The sequence below is a fragment of the Pristiophorus japonicus genome, chromosome 4 (assembly GCF_044704955.1).
Source record: "Pristiophorus japonicus isolate sPriJap1 chromosome 4, sPriJap1.hap1, whole genome shotgun sequence".
Taxonomy (NCBI): Eukaryota; Metazoa; Chordata; class Chondrichthyes; family Pristiophoridae; genus Pristiophorus; species Pristiophorus japonicus.
Genome location: NC_091980.1, coordinates 314323488 through 314346425, shown reverse-complemented (window position 1 = coordinate 314346425; position 22938 = coordinate 314323488). Strand labels below are relative to the sequence as shown.

The 22938-nt window shown below is 50.4% G+C and overlaps 1 protein-coding gene across 5 annotated transcripts in view; it reads left to right on the top strand.

Annotated features, from left to right (window-relative positions):
* ttll5 (tubulin tyrosine ligase-like family, member 5) overlaps positions 1–22938 on the top strand; it is a 595921-nt gene that overhangs the window by 558425 nt on the left and 14558 nt on the right. For all 5 annotated transcript variants that reach the window (XM_070879712.1, XM_070879709.1, XM_070879708.1 and 2 more), the window contains one exon: positions 2142–2218. In XM_070879712.1, the coding sequence (XP_070735813.1) occupies positions 2142–2218 (77 nt within the window). The remainder of the gene's footprint in view (positions 1–2141; positions 2219–22938) is intronic.

The window sequence follows — 22938 nt, the reverse complement described above, 5'->3', positions numbered from 1 at the left end:
CACTGTGGGAGGGGCAGTACTGAGGGAGTGCTGCACTGTGGAAGGGGCACTACTGAGGGAGCACTGCACTGTCGGAGGGGCAGTACTGAGGGAGTGCTGCACTGTGGGAGGGGCAGTACTGAGGGAGCACTGCACTGTCGGAGGGGCAGTACTGAGGGAGTGCCGCACTGTGGGAGGGGCAGTACTGAGGGAGTGCTGCACTGTGGGAGGGGCAGTACTGAGGGAGCACTGCACTGTCGGAGAGGCAGTACTGAGGGAGTGCCGCACTGTGGGGGGGCAGTTCTGAGGGACTGCCGCACTGTCAGAGGGGCAGTTCTGAGGGAGTGCCGCACTTTCGGAGGGGCAGTACTGAGGGAGTGCCGCACTGTCGGAGGGGCAGTACTGAGGGAGTGCTGTACTGTCGGAGGGGCAGTACTGAGGGAGTGCTGTACTGTCGGAGGGGCAGTACTGAGGGAGTGCTGCACTTTCAAAGGGACAGTACTAAGGGAGTTTCGCACTGTCGGAGGGGCAGTACTGAGGGAGGGCTGCACTGTCGGAGGGGCAGTACTGAGGGAGTTTCGCACTGTCGGAGGGGCAGTACTGAGGGAGCGCTGCACTGTCGGAGGGGCAGTACTGAGGGAGCACTGCACTGTCGGAGGGCCAGTACTGAGGGAGTGCTGCTCTGTCGGAGGGGCAGTACTGAGGGAGTGCCGCACTGTCGGAGGGGCAGTACTGAGGGAGTGCCGCACTGTCGGAGGGGCAGTACTGAGGGAGTGCCGCACTGTCGGAGGGGCAGTACTGAGGGAGCACTGCACTGTCGGAGGGCCAGTACTGAGGCAGTGCTGCTCTGTCGGAGGGGCAGTACTGAGGGAGTGCTGCTCTGTCGGAGGGGCAGTACTGAGGGAGCGCTGCACTGTGGAAGGGGCAGTACTGAGGGAGCACTGCACTGTCGGAGGGGCAGTACTGAGGGAGTGCTGCACTGTGGGAGGGGCAGTACTGAGGGAGCACCGCACTGTCGGAGGGGCAGTACTGAGGGAGTGCCGCACTGTGGGAGGGGCAGTACTGAGGGAGTGCTGCACTGTGGGAGGGGCAGTACTGAGGGAGTGCCGCACTGTGGGAGGGGCAGTACTGAGGGAGTGCCGCACTGTCGGAGGGGCAGTACTGAGGGAGTGCCGCACTGTCGGAGGGGCAGTACTGAGGGAGCGCTGCACTGTCGGAGGGGCAGTACTGAGGGAGCACTGAACTGTCGGAGGGCCAGTACTGAGGGAGTGCTGCACTGTCGGAGGGGCAGTACTGAGGGAGTGCTGCACTGTCGGAGGGGCAGTACTGAGGGAGCGCTGCACTGTCGGAGGGGCAGTACTGAGGGAGCGCTGCACTGTCGGAGGGGCAGTACTGAGGGAACGCTGCACTGTCGGAGGGGCAGTACTGAGGGAGCGCTGCACTGTCGGAGGGGCAGTACTGAGGGAGCGCTGCACTGTCGGAGGGGCAGTACTGAGGGAACGCTGCACTGTCGGAGGGACAGTACTGAGGGAGTGCTGCACTGTCGGAGGGGCAGTACTGAGGGAGTGCTGCACTGTCGGAGGGGCAGTACTGAGGGAGCGCTGCACTGTCGGAGGGGCAGTACTGAGGGAGCTCTGCACTGTCGGAGGGTCAGTACTGAGGGAGTGCTGCACTGTCGGAGGGGCAGTACTGAGGGAGTGCTGCACTGTCGGAGGGGCAGTACTGAGGGAGTGCTGCACTGTCGGAGGGGCAGTACTGAGGGAGCACTGCACTGTCGGAGAGCCAGTACTGAGGGAGCACTGCACTGTCGGAGGGGCAGTACTGAGGGAGTGCTGCACTGTCGGAGGGGCAGTACTGAGGGAGTGCTGCACTGTCGGAGGGGCAGTACTGAGGGAGCACTGCACTGTCGGACGTGCCATGTTTCGGATGAGACATTAAACCCAAGCCCTGTCAACCTTCTCGGTTGGATGTAAAAGATCTCAAGGCCACTATTGGTCCCCAACTGCGATCCACTAACACAGCTCAGACCCGGCAATGAGCTCGCGACCTTCGGGCGTGTACGTCACTGTGGACGGCACCTCCAGTCACTGACTGTGTACGCAGTGGGTACTTAATGTGGGGGAATGGAAATGAAATGAACATAATGATTTTATCTCTTTCAGATTCATTGCCCTTGACAGCCAGCATCCAGGAGCCCTGACAACACACTCGGCTGAACCAATCCCGTCGAGTTACACAGGTGAGATATCCACAGTGTTCGGCCAGTGTCGGCCAATAGGAATCACTGATGTAGAAGTAAATGGGTTCTTTTCAGAATGGCAGGCAGTGACTAGTGGGGTACCGCAAGGTTCTGTGCTGGGGCCCCAGCTGTTTACATTGTACATTAATGATTTAGATGAGGAGATTAAGTGTAGTATCTCCAAATTTGCGGATGACACGAAGTTGGGTGGCAGTGTGAGCTGCGAGGAGGATGCTATGAGGCTGCAGAGTGACTTGGATAGGTTAGGTGATTGGGCAAATGCATGGCAGATGAAGTATAATGTGGATAAATGTGAGGTTATCCACTTTGGTGGTAAAAACAGAGAGACAGACTATTATCTGAATGGTGACAGATTAGGAAAAGGGGAGGTGCAACGAGACCTGGGTGTCATGGTACATCAGTCATTGAAGGTTGGCATGCAGGTACAGCAGGCGGTTAAGAAAGCAAATGGCATGTTGGCCTTCAGAGCGAGGGAATTTGAGTACAGGAGCAGGAATGTGTTACTACAGTTGTACAGGGCCTTGTGTATTGTGTACAGGACCTGGAATATTGTGTACAGTTTTGGTCACCTAACTTGAGGAAGGACATTCTTGCTATTGAGGGAGTGCAGCGAAGGTTCACCAGACTGATTCCTGGGATGGCGGGACTGACCTATCAAGAAAGACTGGATCAACTGGGCTTATATTCACTGGAGTTCAGAAGAATGAGAGGGGATCTCATAGAAACGTTTAAAATTCTGATGGGTTTAGACAAGTTAGATGCAGGAAGAATGTTCCCAATGTTGGGGAAGTCCAGAACCAGGGGTCACAGTCTAAGGATAAGGGGTAAGCCATTTAGGACCGAGATGAGGAGAAACATCTTCACCCAGAGAGTGGTGAACCTGTGGAATTCTCTACCACAGAAAGTTGTTGAGACCAATTCACTAAATATATTCAAAAAGGAGTTGGATGTAGTCCTTACTACTAGGGGGATCAAGGGGTATGGCGAGAAAGCAAGAATGGGGTACTGAAGTTGAGTGTTCAGCCATGAACTCATTGAATGGTGGTGCAGGCTCGAAGGGCCGAATGGCCTACTCCTGCACCAATTTTCTATGTTTCTATGTTTCTATGATCAGCCACAGGTGTAACTATGGCAACGCCATTTTCACCACTGGCACTAATTTTAGTAGAAAGCACCTTTTAGGTAATACAGGATGGCAGGACAGTAGAGAGAAAGGATGTGGGCTGGAAGATCAGGATGTAGAATCTGTATGGGTGATGATAAGGAATAACAAGGGGCAGGAAACACTGGTGGGAGCAGTATATAGGCCCCCCAACAGTAGCTATACCGTTGGACAGAATATTAATCAAGAAACAGTAGGAACTTGTAACATAGGTAATGCAGTAATCGTGGGGGACTTTAATCTTCATATAGCCTGGGCAAATCAAATTAGCAAAGGTAGTCTGGAGGACGAGTTCATGGGATGCATTCGGGACAGTTTCCTGGAACAATACGTCATGGAACCGACCAGGGAACAGGCTATTTTAGATCTAGTATTGTGTAATGTGTCAGGGTTATTTGCAATCTCATAGTCAAAGGGCAGAGTGATCATAATATAGAATTTTACATTACATTTGGGAGTGACTTGTCTTAGTCCAGAACTAGAGTCTTAAACTTAAATAAAGACAATTACATCGATATGAAGGGCGAATTGGCTAAGGTAGATTGGAAAAATAGAATCAAAGGTATATAAGCAGTGACCAGCATTTAAAGAAATATTTAATAATTCTCAACAAAATTCCATTCCATTGAAAAACAAAAACTCCACAGGAAAAGTGATCCATCCGTGGCTAACTAAAGAAGTTAAGGATAGCATTAGGTTGAAAGAAGAAGCTTATGGGGTGGAACTTTGCTTGCTAACTCATGCTGATAACGTTGGGTGTTAACTGGGAGTGGTGCTCGGTGCTGTTCACACCTGGCGCGAAATCCGGTTGAAATCTTTTAGGGGCATTAAAACGTAACGTACCGCCGGCTAACGCCATGGAAACCATGATGTCAGTACGCGTGCAACGCCTCCTTGGCGCCCTTCTCGCCACATTCACTTAACGACTGGCGTCCATGACGCCTGAAACAGTCGGAGAAAATAACCCGGGCTGTTATTTAAAGGGAGTTGCAGCCGGGACTCAGAGGTCTCGGTCAGTGCTGCAGACTCCTCAGATTGACAACTAGTATCTGGGACACGTTGGCTGCCATCTCAGATAACTCTGAAATCTCCATCTCGCTGTGTCCTGTGCCCATTGATCACACACCCCATCGTCCTGTGCCCAGTGATTACACACCCCATCGTCCTGTGCCCAGTGATCACACACCCCATCGTCCTGTGCCCATTGATCACACACCCCATGGTCCTGTGCCCAGTGATCACACACCCCATCGTCCTGTGCCCATTGAACACACACCCCATGGTCCTGTGCCCAGTGATCACACACCCCATCGTCCTGTGCCCATTGATCACACACCCCATAGTCCTGTGCCCAGTGATCACACACCCCATGGTCCTGTGCCCAGTGATCACACACCCCATCGTCCTGTGCCCAGTGATCACACACCCCATCGTCCTGTGCCCATTGATCACACACCCCATGGTCCTGTGCCCAGTGATCACACACCCCATCGTCCTGTGCCCAGTGATCACACACCCCATCGTCCTGTGCCCATTGATCACACACCCCATCGTCCTGTGCCCATTGAACACACACCCCATGGTCCTGTGCCCAGTGATCACACACCCCATCGTCCTGTGCCCATTGATCACACACCCCATGGTCCTGTGCCCAGTGATCACACACCCCATGGTCCTGTGCCCAGTGATCACACACCCCATCGTCCTGTGCCCAGTGATCACACACCCCTTGGTCCTGCGGCAATGACTTGAAAGGCGCCGTTTGCAGAGACAGCTTCGGGCAAATGTGATCCTCCCCAGAGGGGAGGCCCCAGTCAGCGGGGCAGGAGGCTGTACACACGCAGGGTTTACTGCACTCATCACTCTTATCTTGTGATGTCTGAAGAGCAGTGGTGTATAAGAAGGCTGAGGTTCCGCAGGGAGGTGGTCACGGACCTTTGCAACCTTCTACGGATATCCCAGGCAGCAGGACCTCGCTGTCAGTGCCAGTGACAGTGACTGTAGCGCTGAACTTCGATGCCACCAGCACCTTCCAGTCTCCTGTCGGCGATATATGCAGCATCCCGCACTTTGCAGTTCATTGCTGCATTCGCCAAGTGACCAACACTCTCTACGGCAAACGATTGGACTACATCAAGTTCAGCATGTCCAGGGAAGACCAGGATGAGCGCACCCGTGGCTTTGCCAGGCTAGCGGGCTTCCCCAGGGTTCAAGAAGCCATTGATTGTACGCATGCTGCATTGAGGGATCCACCCCCACAATGGAGAGATGTTTCGGAATCGCAAGGACTACCACTCCCTCAACGTTCCGCTGGTCTGCGACCACAGGCAAATGATCCTCGTTGTCAATGCCCGCTATCCTGGCAGCTGCCACGATGCCTTCATCCTGCGGGAGACCACTGTGCCACGACTCTTCAAGCCACCACATGAAGCGTGTGGCTGACTCCTGAGCGACAGCGGACATGGTGTGGCTCCCTGGCTGATGACACCCCTCCGTAATCCCACCACCCCTCCCCAGCAGCGCTACAACATCAGCCATACCACAACCCGGGTCATTATCCAGCAAACGTTCGAGAGCCTGAAGCAGCGTCTCCGCTGCCTTGACCAGTCTAGAGGGACATTGCAGTACTCACCTGCATGCTGCACAACCTGGCCATTATGAGGGCCCAGCCATTACCACCAGGGATGGATGACCCACGCCAGGAGGACGACGATGATGTGGAAGACGAGGAGCCCCATCGAAGGAGGAGGCAGCCTGACACTGCTGCGGTTGGAAGGGCTGCTCGTCGGAGACTCATCGCCCATCGCTTCCAGCACATAACGCGAGATGTGCCGAATGGCCAGCCTACTACACGTGGGCACCAACTCAACACATGGCGACACACCCTGCAGCCCTCTGTCTTAAATAATCAGTGCCTCATCATGTGAACAATCCACACTTGGCTTATTGCAAACATAAATCATGTGTGCTGAAAACAAGCACAAAACAACAACTTCATCCCCAACACATCAACATACCCACAAAAGCCCTTCAAACATTCGCAGAGGCATCCAAGTGCAACAATTTACACAAGCTCACATTGCAACCACCTAGCCATCTCTGTTGACTATGAACCAAGTGTTTGGTGCGTCATACAAGTGCAACCAATATTAAAAGCTCATATCTTCACAAGGTCAGCATATGTGGCCACTTTCCCAAAGGTCTTTACTTTGTCTTAAAGCAGGCTTTACCGCCCCTTCCCTTCTGTCCCCTCCCACATCTACTGCTCCTCCTCAATGGGGTCTCAGGGCCTGCAGCAAGGCTGGTAGTCGGTTGCTGACTTGGATCCATAGCCACATATGATGGCCTAGCAGGATGTCCCCGACCAGCCCGGCCCTCAAAGACCCAGCTGCGGACTGCATCACCTCAGCATGGCTGGAATCACTCTGCTGTGGATGGAGTGCGGAGAGCGACAGCTGTGAAGGCGGAATGACGTGGTCCATAGAAACTATATCACGGCCCAATTGGCCCAACAGGCTGATACTCCCCTGGGGCAGAGCATCATCAGCAGCAGAAATCCGGGTGAGGTCAGAATCCTGCGCTGGGTTGGCAAGGTTAGGCCCTCGTCCAACTGATGGAGCCCCAGACCGGATGGCAGCGGTCAGTGCGTCCGTTGAATCGATTTGTCTCTGCAACAAGAATGCCTGCGACTAGTACACCAGAGAGCTGACTCAGGACACTACGCACTGATGACATTTGAGTATGGAGACCTACAATAGCATCGGCCTGGTGCTCAATGGCCACTGCAATGTCAGCCATAGCCCGTGCCACCATGTCTGGGACCCCATGGTCACTGTTTGCATCCAGCATCAGTTGGTATCTACCAAGGATGGGCTCGGTGGGCTGCTGAGAGGCATGAGCAACAGTTGAGGGGGACTCCTCCGTCCTCACAGTGCATTGAGACTCTGGGGCACCCTGGACAAAAAACCCAGCAGATCGCTGTGCAACTGCAGAGATTGTCTTGCTACAACCTCTAGGTCAGGCTCATCGGAGGCATCACCACCTCCGCCTCCACCACCAGCCCTTGGTCAGCAGCGCTGCTGGCCTCGTTCTCCTATCGCGCAGCCTCCTGCGTGAGGTCGAAGGATGTGTCGTCCTCCTGCTCCTTCTTGTCCTCTGGGTCGTCGCCACCATCTGCACCCGTGGAAGTCGTCCGGGAAGGCCCCGGTGGATCTGGCTGGTTATCTGAAAGCACAAACATGGAACAGCGGTCACCTGCAGGGGAGGGGGTCAGGGGTATGAATGGAAGTCTCATGGAGATAGCTGCACGTTGATGGTGTGAGGGCCAAGTGTCCAGCAGGTTGCTGCACAGGAACTCAACACACCGTCACTGTCCCGACGGGAGTCGGCCATTCCTACCACCATTGCTTCAACTTGGACGCCCATCAGGGTAGTGATCCATTCCACCCACGGACTGAGCACTTGGGGGGTCTGGTTCCCCTCCACCAGTCCGCATTTCCTCCTGCCGGTTGTAGGCGGGCTTCGCCGGTAACATTGAACAGAGAGTCGGAGTTAGAGGCCTTCTATCTGTGTGTCCCAAGTGCCTTACATACTTTACAACAATTTACTCTATGACAATCTTCACAGCTCGATGTAACAACCATTCGCGGCGTGGACTTGCTGTGCCGATGCTTGAAGTAGGGTGCCAGGACATAGAAACATAGAAAATAGGTGCATGAGTAGGCCATTCGACCCTTCGAGCCTGCACCACCATTCAATATGATCATGGCTGATCATTCCCTCAGTACCCCATTCCTGCTTTCTCTCCATACCCCTTGATCCCTTTAGCCGTAAGGGCCATATCTAACTCCCTTTTAAATATATCCAACGAACTGGACTCAACAACTCTCTGTGGTAGAGAATTCCACAGGTTCACAATTCTCTGGATGAAGAAGTTTCTCCTCATCTCAGTCCTAAATGGCTTACCCCTTATCCTTAGACTGTGACCCCTGGTTCTGGACTTCCCCAACATCGAGAACATTCTTCCTGCATCTAACCTGTCCAGTCCCGTCAGAATTTTATATGTTTCTATGAGATCCCCTCTCATTCTTCTAAATTCCTGTGAATATAAGCCTAGTCGATCCATTCTTTATTCATATGTCAGTCCTGCCATCCCAGGAATCAGTCTGGTGAACCTTTGCTGCACTCCCTCAATAGCAAGCATGCCTAATCCTCAGATTAGGAGACCAAAACTGTACACAATACTCCAGGTGTGGTCTCACCAAGGTCCTGTACAACTGTAGTAACACCTCCCTGCCCCTGTACTCAAATCCTCTCGCTATGTAGGCCAACATGCCATTTGCTTTCTTGACTGCCTGCTGTACCTGCATGCCAACCTTCAATGACTGATGTACCATGACACCCAGGTCTCGTTGCACCTCCCCTTTTCCTAATGTGTCACCATTCAGATAATAGCCTGTCTCTCTGTTTTTACCACCAAAGTGGATAACCTCACATTTATCCACATTATACTGCATCTGCCATGCATTTACCCATTCACCTAACCTGTCCAAGTCACCCTGCAGCCTCTTAGCATCCTCCTCACAGCTCACACTGCCACCCAGCTTAGTGTCATCTGCAAACTTGGAGATATTACATTCAGTTCCTTCATCTAAATCATTAATATATATTGTAAATAGCTGGGGTCCCAGCACTGAACCTTGCGGTACCCCACTAGTCACTGCCTGCCATTCTGAAAAGGACCCATTTATTCCCACTCTTTGCTTCCTGTCTGCCAACCAGTTCTCTATCCACGTCAATAAATTATCCCCAATCCCATGTGCCTTAATTTTGCACACTAATCTCTTGTGTGGGACCTTGTCAAAAGCTTTTTGAAAGTCGAAATACACCACATCCACTGGCTCTCCCTTGTCCACTCTACTAGTTACATCCTCAAAAAATTCTAGAAGATTTGTCAAGCGTGATTTCCCTTTCATAAATCTATGCTGACTTGGACCGATCCTGTCACTGCTTTCCAAATGCGCTGCTATTACATCTTTAATAATTAATTCCAGCATTTTCCCCACTACCGATGTCAGGCTAACGGGTCTATAATTCCCTGATTTCTCTCTTCCTCCTTTTTTAAAAAGTTGGGTTACATTAGCTACCCTCCAATCCATAGGAACTGATCCAGAATCCATGGAATGTTGGAAAATTACCACCAATGCATCCACTATTTCTAGGGCCACTTCCTTTAATACTCTGGGATGCAGATTATCAGGCCCTGCGGATTTATCGGCCTTCAATTCCATCAATTTCCCTAACATAATTTCCTGTTCCCAATGTTGCGGAAGTCCAAAATCAGGGGACACAGTCTTAGGATAAGTGGTAAGCCATTTAGGACCGAGATGAGGAGAAACCTCTTCACTCAGAGAGTTGTTAACCTGTGGAATTCTCTACCGCAGAGAGTTGTTGATGCCAGTTCATTTGATATATTCAAGAGGGAGTTAGATATGGCCCTTACGGCTAAAGGGATCAAGGGGTATGGAGAGAAAGCAGGAAAGGGGTACTGAGGGAATGATTAGCCATGATCTTATTGAATGATGGTGCAGACTCGAAGGGCCGAATGGCGTACTGCTGCATCTATTTTTCTATGTTTCTATGTTTCTCACTCATAAGGATTTCTTCAGTTCCTTCAGTTCCTCCTTCTCGCGAGATCATCGGTCCCCTAGTATTTTCGGGAGGTTATTCGTGTCTTCCTTAGGTGAAGACAGAACCAAAGTATTTGTTCAATTGGTCTGCCATTTCCTTGTTCCCCATTATAAATTCATCTGATTCTGACTGCAAGGGACCTACATTAGTCTTCACTAATCTTTTTCTCTTCACATATCTATAGAAGTTTTTGCAGTCAGTTTTTATGTTCCCTGCAAGCTTACTCTCATACTCTATTTTCCCCCTCCTAATTAAACCCTTAGTCCTCCTCTGCTGAATTCTAAATTTCTCCCAGTCCTCAGGTTTGCTGCTTTTTCTGGCCAATTTATATGCCTCTTCCTTGGATTTAACACTATCCCTAATTTCCCTTGTTAGCCACTAATAAGGTTGAGCCACCTTCCCTGTTTTATTTTTACGCCAGACAGGGATGTACAATTGTTGAAGTTCATACATGTGATCTTTAAATGTTTAGCCATTACCTATCCACCATCAACCCTATAAGTATAATTCGCCAGTCTATCCGAGCCCATTCACATCTCATACCATCGAAATTATCTTTGTTTAAGTTCAGGACCCTAGTCTCTGAATTAACTGTGTCACTCTCATCTAATGAAGAATTCTACCATATTATGGTCACTCTTCCCCAAGGGGCCTCGCACAACAAGATTGCTAATTAATCATTTCTCCTTACACAAGACCCAGTCTAGGATGGCCAGCTCTCTAGTTGGTTCCTCGACCTATTGGTCTAGAAAACCATCCCTTATACACTCCAGGAAATCCTCCTCCACCGCATTGCTACCAGTTTGATTAGCCCAATCTATACGTAGATTAAAGTCACCCATGATAACTGCTGTACCTTTATTGCACACATCCCTAATTTCCTGTTTGATGCCATCCCCAACCTCACTACTACCGTTACCTCACAGTAACGGGGGGGGCTACCTTCTTCAAGACACATCTGAAGATTGAGGAGCTAACAACATGAGGGGTGGGTCTGCAGAACGGAGTAGCAAGGTTAACAGCGCATGTAGGCCCTTGCAGTGGGAGAGGCTGCAAATGGGAACCTTGACTGTGGCCTCACCCACTTAGAGCATGGATTCCGAGACTCTACATTAATAAGAACATAAGAAATAGGAGCAGGAGTAGGCCATAAGGTCCCTTGGGCCTGCTCGGACATTCAATAAGATCATGGCTGATCTGATCATGGACTCAGCTCCACTTCCCTGCCCGCTCCCCATAACCCCTTATTCCCTTATCATTTAAGAAACTGTCTATTTCTGTCTTAAATTTATTCAATGTCCCAGCTTCCACAGCTCTCTGAAGCAGCGAATTCCACAGATTTACAACCCTGAGAGAGAAGAAATTTCTCCTCATCTCTGTTTTAAATGAGTGGCCTCTTATTCTAAGATTTTGCCCTCTAGTTCTAGTCTCCCCCATCAGTGGAAACATCCTCTCTGCATCCACCTTGTCAAGCCCCCTCGTAATCTTATACATTTCGATAAGATCACATCTCATTCTTCTGAATTCCAATGAGTAGAGGCCCAACCTACTCAACCTTTCCTCATAAGTCAACCCCCTCATCTCCAGAATCAACCGAGTGAATCTTCTCTGAACTGCCTCCAAAGCAAGTATATCCTTTCGTAAATATGGAAACCAAAACTGCACGCAGTACTCCAGGTGTGGCCTCACCAATACCCTGTATAGCTGTAGCAAGACTGCCCTGCATTTATACTCCTCCATTGAGCAGAGAGTGCACATTGAGGTCAGAGCTTAGCATGTTGAAGTTTGAAACTAAAGATACTCACCCTCACTATCCGTGTCAGGTCGTTCCACTTTTTTCGACATTGCTTCGCTGTTCACTCGCAGACACTTGCTCCGCTATCTCCCTCCATAGCCTTCGGTATGTTTGGGGTTGGGTTCTCCTCCCAGCCTCTGTCCTCAGCACCTTCCGACACCTCTCCAGGGCATCAAGGAGTGCGTCCGGTGCGGCGTCCATGAACCGGTGAGCACACTAACGAGCTGCTGCTGCAAGGTCCGCCGTGCTCACGGTCTGAGTGCGTGCGTCGTAAGCGAATATACCCACGAGGCATTGAGGCGCCCAATCAACAGCTCAATTAAATCCAGGTGGCCCCACTCGGTCCGTGGCGTGGCTCCAAATGCTGTCCAACTCCCGGATGTTGAGCCCACGCTTAACGGCCCGCAGCGCAGCACAGCGCCTCCAGGTAAGTGTGCAACGCCATGATTTTACGCTGCTATCAATTCTTTAGGCGTCAACACTTTTGGGGAGCGCTCCTGAAGCGAGGAGTTAAGAATTTCTGTCATGCAGTGACAATGCCTCGAAAATGGCAGTTCCAAATTCCGACCCCACAATGTTGTGACGACCAGTAGTAAGCCTGAGGATTGGGAAAGTGTCAGAAACCAGGGTGACCAAAACATTGATAAAATGAGAGAAACCAAGCAAGAACTATAAAAGCAGATTGTAAGAGCTTCTACAAGTTTGTAAAAAGGAAGAGAGTAGCAAAAGTAAACATCGGCCCTCAGAGGATGGGCAGGAGAAATTATTACGGGGAATAAGGAAATGACACAAAAGGTTAAACATTTTGCATCTGTCTTCACAGTAGAAGATGAAAAAAGCAAATGGTGGGGAAGCAAAGATCTAATGAGGGTGAGGAACTTAATGTAATTCATATAAATAGAGAAAAAGTATTGGAGAAACTAATGGGACTAAAAGCTGTCAAAGCCCCTGGACCTGACGGCCTACGTACTCGGGTTCTAAAAGAGGTGGTTGCAGAGATAGTGGATGCATTGGTTTTGATCTTTCAAAATTCCCTAAATTCTGGAATGGTCCCAGCGGATTGGAAGGTAGCAAATGTAACCCCGCTATTCAAGAAAGGAGGGAGAGAGAAAATAGGGAACTACAGGCCAGTTAGCCTGACATCAGTCGTCGGGAAAATGCTGGAATCCATTGTTAAGGACGTGGTATCAGGGCACTTAGATAATCACAATACGATTAGGCAGAGTCAACATGGTTTTATGAAAGGGAAATTGTGTTTTGACAAATTTATTAGAGTTTTTTTGAGGATGTAACTAGCAGGGTAGATAAAGGGGAACCAGTGAATGTAGTATATTTGGATTTCCAAAAGGCATTCGATAAGGTGCCACATAAAAGGTTATTACACAAGATAAGGGATTGGAGGTAATGTATTAGCATGGATTGAGGATTGGTTAACGGACAGAAAACAGAGAGTAGGGAGAAACAGGTCTTTTTCAGGTTGGCGGGCTGTAACTAGTGGGGTGCCGCAAGGGTCAGTGCTGGGGCCTCAGCTATTCACAATCGATATTAATGACCTAGATGAAGGGACCGAGTGTAATGTATCCAAGTTTGCTGACGATACAAAGCTGTGAGGGACAGTAAGCTGTGAGAAGAACACAAAGGGGCTGAAATTCACCGGAAACAGGGCGCACCTATAGTTTTTGTTGTGTTTTGTCCACGGCAATGGATGCGTGGCCTAACCTGCGAAATTCAGCTCTTTGTCACTTTTTTCCCGAGCGGGGTGGATGTCTGTCACAGCGGGGGCAGGAACGGAGTGACTGTTATTAACAGTCTCCGTCGCTGTCAGTCATCAGCGCCGGGCTAGTGACATCATCGCGCTGGCGCATCACAGTGTCTCCCCCCTTCAGCTGCAACCTCTGCATCTTTTTAACTTCGGTCAACGGGGCCACCAGGGAGGGTTTCGGCTGGGCCAGCGGCCTGGCACCTAAGAGGGGGTGCCACGCTGCCTGTTGGCGTCCTGGCCGAACCCGGGGGCAGAATTGTCGGGCCGCTCAACAAGGAGTGCACCGACACAAGAAGCTGTCGGGGGCACTGATTGGTGGGCGGAAGACCTTTGGGGGTGAATTTCCCTCCCGGGGCAGTCCGTTGCGGTGCGTGTTCTGATGGCATCTTTAACAACGCATCAGCGGGCGGGGCAGAGGTGGGGGGAGCAGGGCTGAATTTAGCCCATGACAGCCATTCCGCTGCGTCGGCGGCCAGCTGCCTTATCGGGAGGCCGAATTTTGGCCCCAAAGTGTCTGCAAAGGGTTATAGATAGACTAAGTGAGCGGCAGTAAGGTGGCAGATGGAGTATAATGCAGGGAAATGTGAGGTTATTCACTTTTAGGAAGAATGGAAAAACAGTATTTTTTAAATGGTGAGAAACGTTTAAATGTTGGTGTTCAGAGATTTAGGTGTCCCTTATACAAGAAACACAGAAAGCGAGCATACAGGTACAGCAAGCAATAAGGAAGGCAAATGGCATGTTGTCCTTTATTGCATGGGGTTTGGAGTATAAGAGTAAGGAAGTCTTGCTACAATTGTACAGGGCCCCGGTGCGACCACACCTGGAGTACTGCGCACAGTTTGGGTCTCGGTATCTAAGGAAGGATATACTTGCCTTGGAGGCAGTACAACGGAGGTTCATTAGATTGATTCCTGGGATGAGAGGGCTGTCTTATGAGGAGAGATTATGTAGAATGGGCCCATACTCTCTGGAGTTTAGAAGAATGAGAGGTGATCTTATTGAAACATATCAGATTCTGAGGGGGATTGACAGGGTAGATGCAGGGAGGATGTTTCCCCCGGGCTGGGGAGTCTAGAACCAGGGGTCACAGTCTCAGGATAAGGGGGCGGCCATTTAGGACTGAGATGAGGAGAAATTTCTTCACTCAGAGGGGGGTGAATCTCTGGAATTCTCTGCCCCAGAGGGCTGTGGAGGCTCAGTCTCTGAGTATATTCAAGGCTGAGATCGATAGATTTTGGATTCTAGGGGAATTAAGGGATATGGAGATCGGGCGGCAAAGTGGAGTTGAGGTCGAAGATCAGCCGTGATCTTATATAGCGGAGGGACCGACTCCTGCTCCTAATTACATAGAAACATAGAAACATAGAAAATAGGTGCAGGAGTAGGCCATTCGGCCCTTCTAGCCTGCACCGCCATTCAATGAGTTCATGGCTGAACATGCAACTTCAGTACCCCATTCCTGCTTTCTCACCATACCCCTTGATTCCCCTAGTAGTAAGGACTTCATCTAACTCCTTTTTGAATATATTTAGTGAATTGGCCTCAACAACTTTCTGTGGTAGAGAATTCCACAGGTTCACCACTCTCTGGGTGAAGAAATTCCTCCTCATCTCGGTCCTAAATGGCTTCCCCCTTATCCTTAGACTGTGTCCCCTGGTTCTGGACTTCCCCAACATTGGGAACATTCTTCCTGCATCTAACCTGTCTAACCCCGTCAGAATTTTAAACGTTTCTATGAGGTCCCCTCTCATTCTTCTGAACTCCAGTGAATACAAGCCCAGTTGATCCAGTCTTTCTTGATAGGTCAGTCCCGCCATCCCGGGAATCAGTCTGGTGAACCTTCGCTGCACTCCCTCAATAGCAAGAATGTCCTTCCTCAGGTTAGGAGACCAAAACTGTACACAATACTCCAGGTGTGGCCTCACCAAGGCCCTGTACAATTGTAGCAACACCTCCCTGTCCTTGTACTCAAATCCCCTCGCTATGAAGGCCAACATGCCATTTGCTTTCTTAACCGCCTGCTGTACCTGCATGCCAACCTTCAATGACTGATGTACCATGACACCCAGGTCTCTTTGCACCTGCCCTTTTCCTAATCTGTCACCATTCAGATAATAGTCTGTCTCTCTGTTTTTACCACCAAAGTGGATAACCTCACATTTATCCACATTATACTTCATCTGCCATGCATTTGCCCACTCACCTAACCTATCCAAGTCGCTCTGCAGCCTCATAGAATCCTCCTTGCAGCTCACACTGCCACCCAACTTAGTGTCATCCGCAAATTTGGAGATACTACATTTAATCCCCTCGTCTAAATCATTAATGTACAGTGTAAACAGCTGGGGCCCCAGCACAGAACCTTGCGGTACCCCACTAGTCACTGCCTGCCATTCTGAAAAGTCCCCATTTACTCCTACTCTTTGCTTCCTGTCTGACAACCAGTTCTCAATCCATGTCAGCACACTACCCCCAATCCCATGTGCTTTAACTTTGCACATTAATCTCTTGTGTGGGACCTTGTCGAAAGCCTTCTGAAAGTCCAAATATACCACATCAACTGGTTCTCCCTTGTCCACTCTACTGGAAACATCCTCAAAAAATTCCAGAAGATTTGTCAAGCATGATTTCCCTTTCAGAAATCCATGCTGACTTGGACCTATCATATTACCTCTTTCCAAATGCACTGCTATGACATCCTTAATAACTGATTCCATCATTTTACCCACTACCGATGTCAGGCTGACCGGTCTGTAATTCCCTGTTTTCTCTCTCCCTCCTTTTTTAAAAAGTGGGGTTACATTGGCTACCCTCCACTCGATAGGAACTGATCCCGAGTCAATGGAATGTTGGAAAATGACTGTCAATGCATCCACTATTTCCAAGGCCACCTCCTTAAGTACTCTGGGATGCAGTCCATCAGGCCCTGGGGATTTATCGGCCTTCAATCCCATCAATTTCCCCAACACAATTTCCCGACTAATAAGGATTTCCCTCAGTTCCTCCTCCTTACTAGACCCTCCGACCCCTTTTATATCCGGAAGGTTGTTTGTGTCCTCCTCAGTGAATACCGAACCAAAGTACTTGTTCAATTGGTCCGCCATTTCTTTGTTCCCCGTTATGACTTCCCCTGATTCTGACTGCAGGGGACCTACGTTTGTCTTTACTAACCTTTTTCTCTTTACATATCTATAGAAACTTTTGCAATCCGTCTTAATGTTCCCTGCAAGCTTCTTCTCGTACTCTATTTTCCCTGCCCTAATCAAACCCTTTGTCCTCCTCTGCTGAGTTCTAAATTTCTCCCAGTCCCCGGGTTCTCTGCTATTTCTGGCCAATTTGTATGCCACTTCCTTGGCTTTAATGCTATCCCTGATTTCCCTTGATAGCCACGGTTGAGCCACCTTCCCTTTTTTATTTTTACGACAGACAGGAATGTACAATTGTTGTAGTTCATCCATGCGGTCTCTAAATGTCTGCCATTGCCCATCCACAGTCAACCCCTTAAGTATCATTCGGCAATCTATCCTAGCCAATTCACGCCTCATACCTTCAAAGTTACCCTTCTTTAAGTTCTGGACCATGGTCTCTGAATTAACTGTTTCATTCTCCATCCTAATGCAGAATTCCACCATATTATGGTCACTCTTCCCCAAGGGGCCTCGCACAACGAGATTGCTAATTAATCCTCTCTCATTACACAACACCCAGTCTAAGATGGCCTCCCCCCCTCGTTGGTTCCTCGACATATTGGTCTAATTCTTATGTTCTTCTGTTTACACAATACAAGTATTTTATATTTAGAAAGATTTCTTTCTTATTAACTGAACATTTGCCATTCAGTAACCGAGGGAGTGAAGCAGCCACAAGAGACAAAAACCCTCGCTCTCTCTGCTTTGCCTCCCACCATTTTCCCAACACACACACAGAAAGGTTAAAGTTCACATGCCAATAGGAGCATTGAGATCACATGACGAATGAGGGTGTCCATTATTTCTTTATTTACTAATCAGAAATGCAATTAGCCACATCTGGATTTACAATTAACCACACGTGGCTGCAGTATTGGACGACACCATTAGGACCAGCCACGCCTGCAGTCGGAGGCCCATGGAATGGTGGGCGGGTATAGGCGGAGGGAGAGAGAGCAGGGATAGGGAGAGGGAGAGCTGGAAAGAGAATGGAATGAGAGAGTGGGGCAGAGAGGTGGTGGGGTGAGAGAGAGAGGGGGGAGGGGGAGAGAGAGGGAGATGGGGGGATAGAGAGAGAGGGGAGGGGAGAGAGAGAGAGAGAGAGGGGAGAGAGAGAGAGAGGGGAGGGGAGAGAGAGGAGAGGGGAGGGGAGAGAGAGAGGGGAGGGGAGAGAGAGAGGGAGGGGAGAGAGAGAGAGGGGAGGGGAGAGAGAGAGAGAGGGAGGGGAGGGGGGGACAGAGAGAGGGAAGGGGAGGGAGAGAGAGGGGAGGGGAGAGAGCGAGGGAAGGGGAGAGAGCGAGGGAAGGGGAGAGAGAGGGGAGGGGAGAGAGAGAGGGGAGGGGGAGAGAGAGGGGAGGGAGAGAGAGGGGAGGGAGAGAGAGGGGAGGGGGAGAGAGAGGGGAGGGGAGAGATGGAGGGGAGGGGATAGAGAGAGGGTAGGGGGAGAGAGAGAGGGGAGGGGATAGAGAGAGGGGAGGGGGAGAGAGAGAGAGAGGGGAGGGGGAGAGAGAGAGAGAGAGGGGATAGGGGAGGGGGGAGAGAGAGAGAGAGAGAGGGGAGGGGGAGAGAGAGAGAGAGAGGTGAGGGAGGGAGAGAGAGAGAGGGGAGCGGTGAGAGAGGGGAGGGGGAGAGAGAGAGAGAGGGGAGGGAGAGTGAGAAAGAGGGGAGGGGGAGAGAGAAAGAGGGGAGGGGTGAAAGAGGGGAGGGGGAGAGAGAGAGAGGGGAGGGGAGAGAGGGAGAGAGAGAGGGGAGGGGGAGAGAGAGAGGGGAGGGGAGAGAGAGAGGGAAGGGGAAAGAGAGAGGGGGGAGGGGAGAGAGAGATGGGAGAGAGAGGGGAGAGAGAGAGGGGGGAGGGGAGAGAGAGATGGAAGGGGAGAGAGAGTGGAGGGGGAGAGAGAGGGGAGGGGGATAGAGAGAGGGAAGGGGGAGAGAGAGGGGGAAGGGGGAGAGAGAGAGGGAAGGGGAGAGGGGGAGTGGAGAGAGAGAGGGGAGGGGGAGGGGAGAGAGAGAGAGGGGAGGGGAGAGAGAGAGGAAGGAGAGAGAGGGGAGGGGGAGAGAGAGAGGGGAGGGGGATAGAGAGGGGAGGAGGAGAGCAATAGAGAGAGGGGGAGAGAGAGAGGGAAGGGGAGAGAGAGAGAGAGGGGAGGGGGGAGAGAGAGAGGGGAGGGGAGAGAGAGGGAGGAGGAGAGCAATAGAGAGAGAGGGAAGGGGGAGAGAGAGAGGGGAGGGGAGAGAGAGATGGGAGGGGAGAGAGAGGGGGAGACGGGAGAGAGAGGGGAGGGGGATAGAGAGAGAGAGAGGGGAGGGAGAGAGGAAGAGAGAGAGGTAGAATGTAAGAGAACCATGAGAAAGCAAACACAGACCGGCAGTCTTTGAGCTGTTTTCAGCTTTTTCTATTTTCCCATTTTCATGTTGTTTCATTCTGGGCATCATTTGCTTCATTCACGAGCTGTGGGCGTCGCTGGCAAGGCCGGCATTTACTGCTTACCCCTGAGAAGGTGCGGGTGAGACTTCTCATTGAACGGCTGCAGTCCGTGTGGTGAAGGTGCTCCCACAGTGCTGTTGGGTGGGAGTCCCATGATATTAACTCAGCGGTGATGAAGGAGCGGCGACATATGTCCCCGAGTGTGGCTTGTTGCCATGACATTGCTGCCCTACTTGACGAGGAAAGCACAGAAGGGATGTCTGATGGGTAGTTCTCGGGTTGAAGGGTTATTTAGACCGCTAGGCACCCGCTCGTCCATTCACCGATATAACCTCAGGGCAGTCCCGGAGGCTGCCCAGCCACAGTGTCCCTGGCCAGTGTGAAGGGAAGGGAGAAGGGCCACGTGCAACACTGACTTCACAAACTGCAGAGAAATGAGGAGGCCACTGGGGGCCATCAAACAGGGCCCAGAGTCACAAATCCCTCACTGCACTCTATCCAGTTATTAAAAAATCTGGAAATAAAATGCCTGGATCAGTAAAAGTGCCCAAGAAGCTCTGGATTGATATAAAACCCAACTGGTTCACTAATGTCCTTTATGCAAGGACACCAGCCGCCCTTACCCAGTCTAGTCTTTAGGCCACTTGAGAGACCAGTTAAGAGTTGCCCATATTGGTGTGGGACTGGAGTCACATATAGGCCCGACTGGGTAAGGACCTTCCCGAAAGGACATTCGTGAACCAGTTGTTTTTTTTATGACAATCCGATAGCTTCATGGTCACTTTTACTGACACCAGGTTATCATTGGGCATGAAAGCACAGAACAAAACTCCTTTTCAAAAGAGGAAAAGAAGGATGAGAGGAGGGACATTATCCAGGTTTTAAAATGAATAAAAAGTGCCCACTGTGCAGCTGCAAAGCGGATTATTTAACTTAAACTGGGGCCGTGGGATTAGCAGTGCAGACCAGAGAGAAGGAGAATGTTTGCTCTGGTTGGGTGTATTCCTGGAGGTTTCATCACAGAACGGTTACAGCACAGAAGGAGGCCATTGGGCCCGTTGAGCCCGTGCCGGCTCTCTGCACGAGCACCTCAGCCAGTCCCACTCCCCCGCCCTTTCCCCGTAACCCTGCTAATTATTTTCCTTCAGGTACTTATCCAACTCCCTTTTGAAAGCCACGATTGAGTCTGCCTCCACCACCCTCAGGCCGTGCTTTCCAGATCCTAACCTCTCGCTGTGTTAAAAAACGTTTTTCCTCATGTCGCCTTTGGTTCTTCTGCCAATCACCTTAAATCTGTGACCTCTGGTTCTCGACTCTTCCGCCAATGGGAACAGTTTCTCTCGATCTACTCTGTCTAGCCCCCTCATGATTTTGAACACCTCAATCAAATCTCCTCTAAATCTTACCTGCATGACCTCAAACCGTCCCGCCCCCACTCTCCTGCCATTGGTCCATTCTCCAGGTGCACTGCCGTCCCATTGCCAATTGGTATTGAACAGACTTTTTTCCGTCATCTCCAATATTTTTGCAACTAATTTAAAAAATAATTTGTTCACGGGATGTGGGCAAGGCCGGCATTTATTGCCCATCCCTAATTCCCCTTTGAGAAGGTGGTGGTGAGCCGCCTTCTTGAACCGCTGCAATCCGTGTGGTGAAGGTGCTCCCATAGTGCTGTTAGGGAGGGAGTTCCAGGATTGTGACCCAGCAACGATGAAGGAACGGCCGATATATTTCCAAGCCCAGATGGTGTGTGACTTGGAGGAGACCTGGGAGGTGATGGCGTTCCCATGTGCCTGCTGCCCTTGTCCTTCTAGGTGGAAACGGTCACGGGTTTGGGAGGTGCTGCTGAAGACGTCTTGGCGAGTTCCTGCAGTGCATCATGGAGAATGTTGAAGGTGGTGGATGGGGGGCCGATCAAGCGGCTGCTTTGTCCTGGATGGTGTCGAGCTTCTCGAGTGTTGTTGGAGCTGCACTCATCCAGGCAAGTGGAGAGTATTCCATCACATTCCTGACTTGTGCCTTGTAGATGGTGGAAAGGCTTTGGGGAGTCAGGAGGTGAGACACTCGTTGCAGAATACCCAGCCTCTGACCTGCTCTTGTTGCCACAGTATTTATGTGGCTGGTCCAGTTAAGTTTCTGGTCAATGGTGACCCCAGGATGTTGATGGTGGGGGATTCGGTGATGGTAATGCCGTTGAATGTCATGGGGCGGTGGTTAGACTTTCGCTTGTTGGAGATAGTCATTGCCTGGCACTTGTGTGGTGAATATACTTGCCACTATTCAGCCCAAACCTGCATGCGGGCACGGACTGCTCCATTATCTGAGGAGTTGTGAATGGAACTGAACACTGTGCAATCATCAGTGAACATCTCCACTTCTGACCTTATGATGGAGGGAAGGTCATTGATGAAGCAACTGAAGATGGTTGGGCCTAGGACACTGCCCTGAGGAACTCCTGCAGCAATATCCTGGGGCTGTGATGATTGACCTCCAACCACCACAACCATCTTCCTTTGTGTTAGCCAGTGGAGAATTTCCCCCCGATTCCCATTGTTGTAGCATTGTTTAAAAAGGGAGGAAGGGATAAACCGAGTAATTACAGGCCAGTTAGTTTAACCTCGGTGGTGGGCAAATTACTGGCATCAATTCTGAGGGACAGGGTAAACCTTCATTTAGAAAGGCACAGATTAATCAAGGTCAGTCAGCATGGATTTGTTAAGGGAAGGTCGGGTCTGATTAACTTGATTGAGTTTTTTGAGGAGGTAACAAGGAGGGCCGATGAGGGCAGTGCGTTTGATGTAGTTTACATGGATTTTAGCAAGGCTTTTGACAAGGTCCCACATGGTAGGCTTATCAAAAAAGTAAAAGCCCCTGGGATCCAAGGGAGAGGGGCAAGTTGGATCCAAAATTGGCTCAGTGGTTGAGGGGAGTTTTTGTGTCTGGAGGGCTGTTTCCAGTGGGGTTCCACAGGGCTCAGTACTCGGATCCTTTTCGTAGTCATACATTAATGATTTAAACTTAAATGTAGGGGGCACGATAAAGAGATGTGCAGATGATACAAAATTTGTCTGTGTGGTTCGAGACTGCAGCAAGGTATCGATGAACCGGTGAGTTGGGCAGAAAAGTGACAAATGGAATTCAATCGGGAGAAGTGTGAGGTAATGCATTTGGGGAGGGGCAACAAGGCAAGGGAATACACATTAAATGGTAGGACACTGAGAAGTGTAGAGGAACAGAGGGACCTTGGAGTGCAGGTCCACAGATCCTTAAAGGTAGCAGGCCAGGTGGATAAGGTGGTTAAGAAGGCATACGGAATGCTTGCCTTTATTGGCTGAGGCATAGAATACAAGAGCAGGAAGTTATGCTTGAACTGTATAAAACACTAGTTAGGCCACAGCTAGAGTACTGCGTTTCTAGTCACCACATTACAGGAAGGATGTGATTGCACCGGAGAGGGTGCAGAGGAGATTTAGGAGGATTTTACCAGGACTGGAAAACTAGCTATGAGGAAAGATTGGATAGGCTGGGTTTGTTTTCCTTGGAACAGAGGAGGCTGAGGGGAGATTTAATTGAGGTGTATAACATTATGAGGGACCTAGATAGAGTGGATAGGAAGGACCTATTTCCATTAGCTGAGGATTAGAGGGGAGATGAGGAAACACTTTTTAACCCAG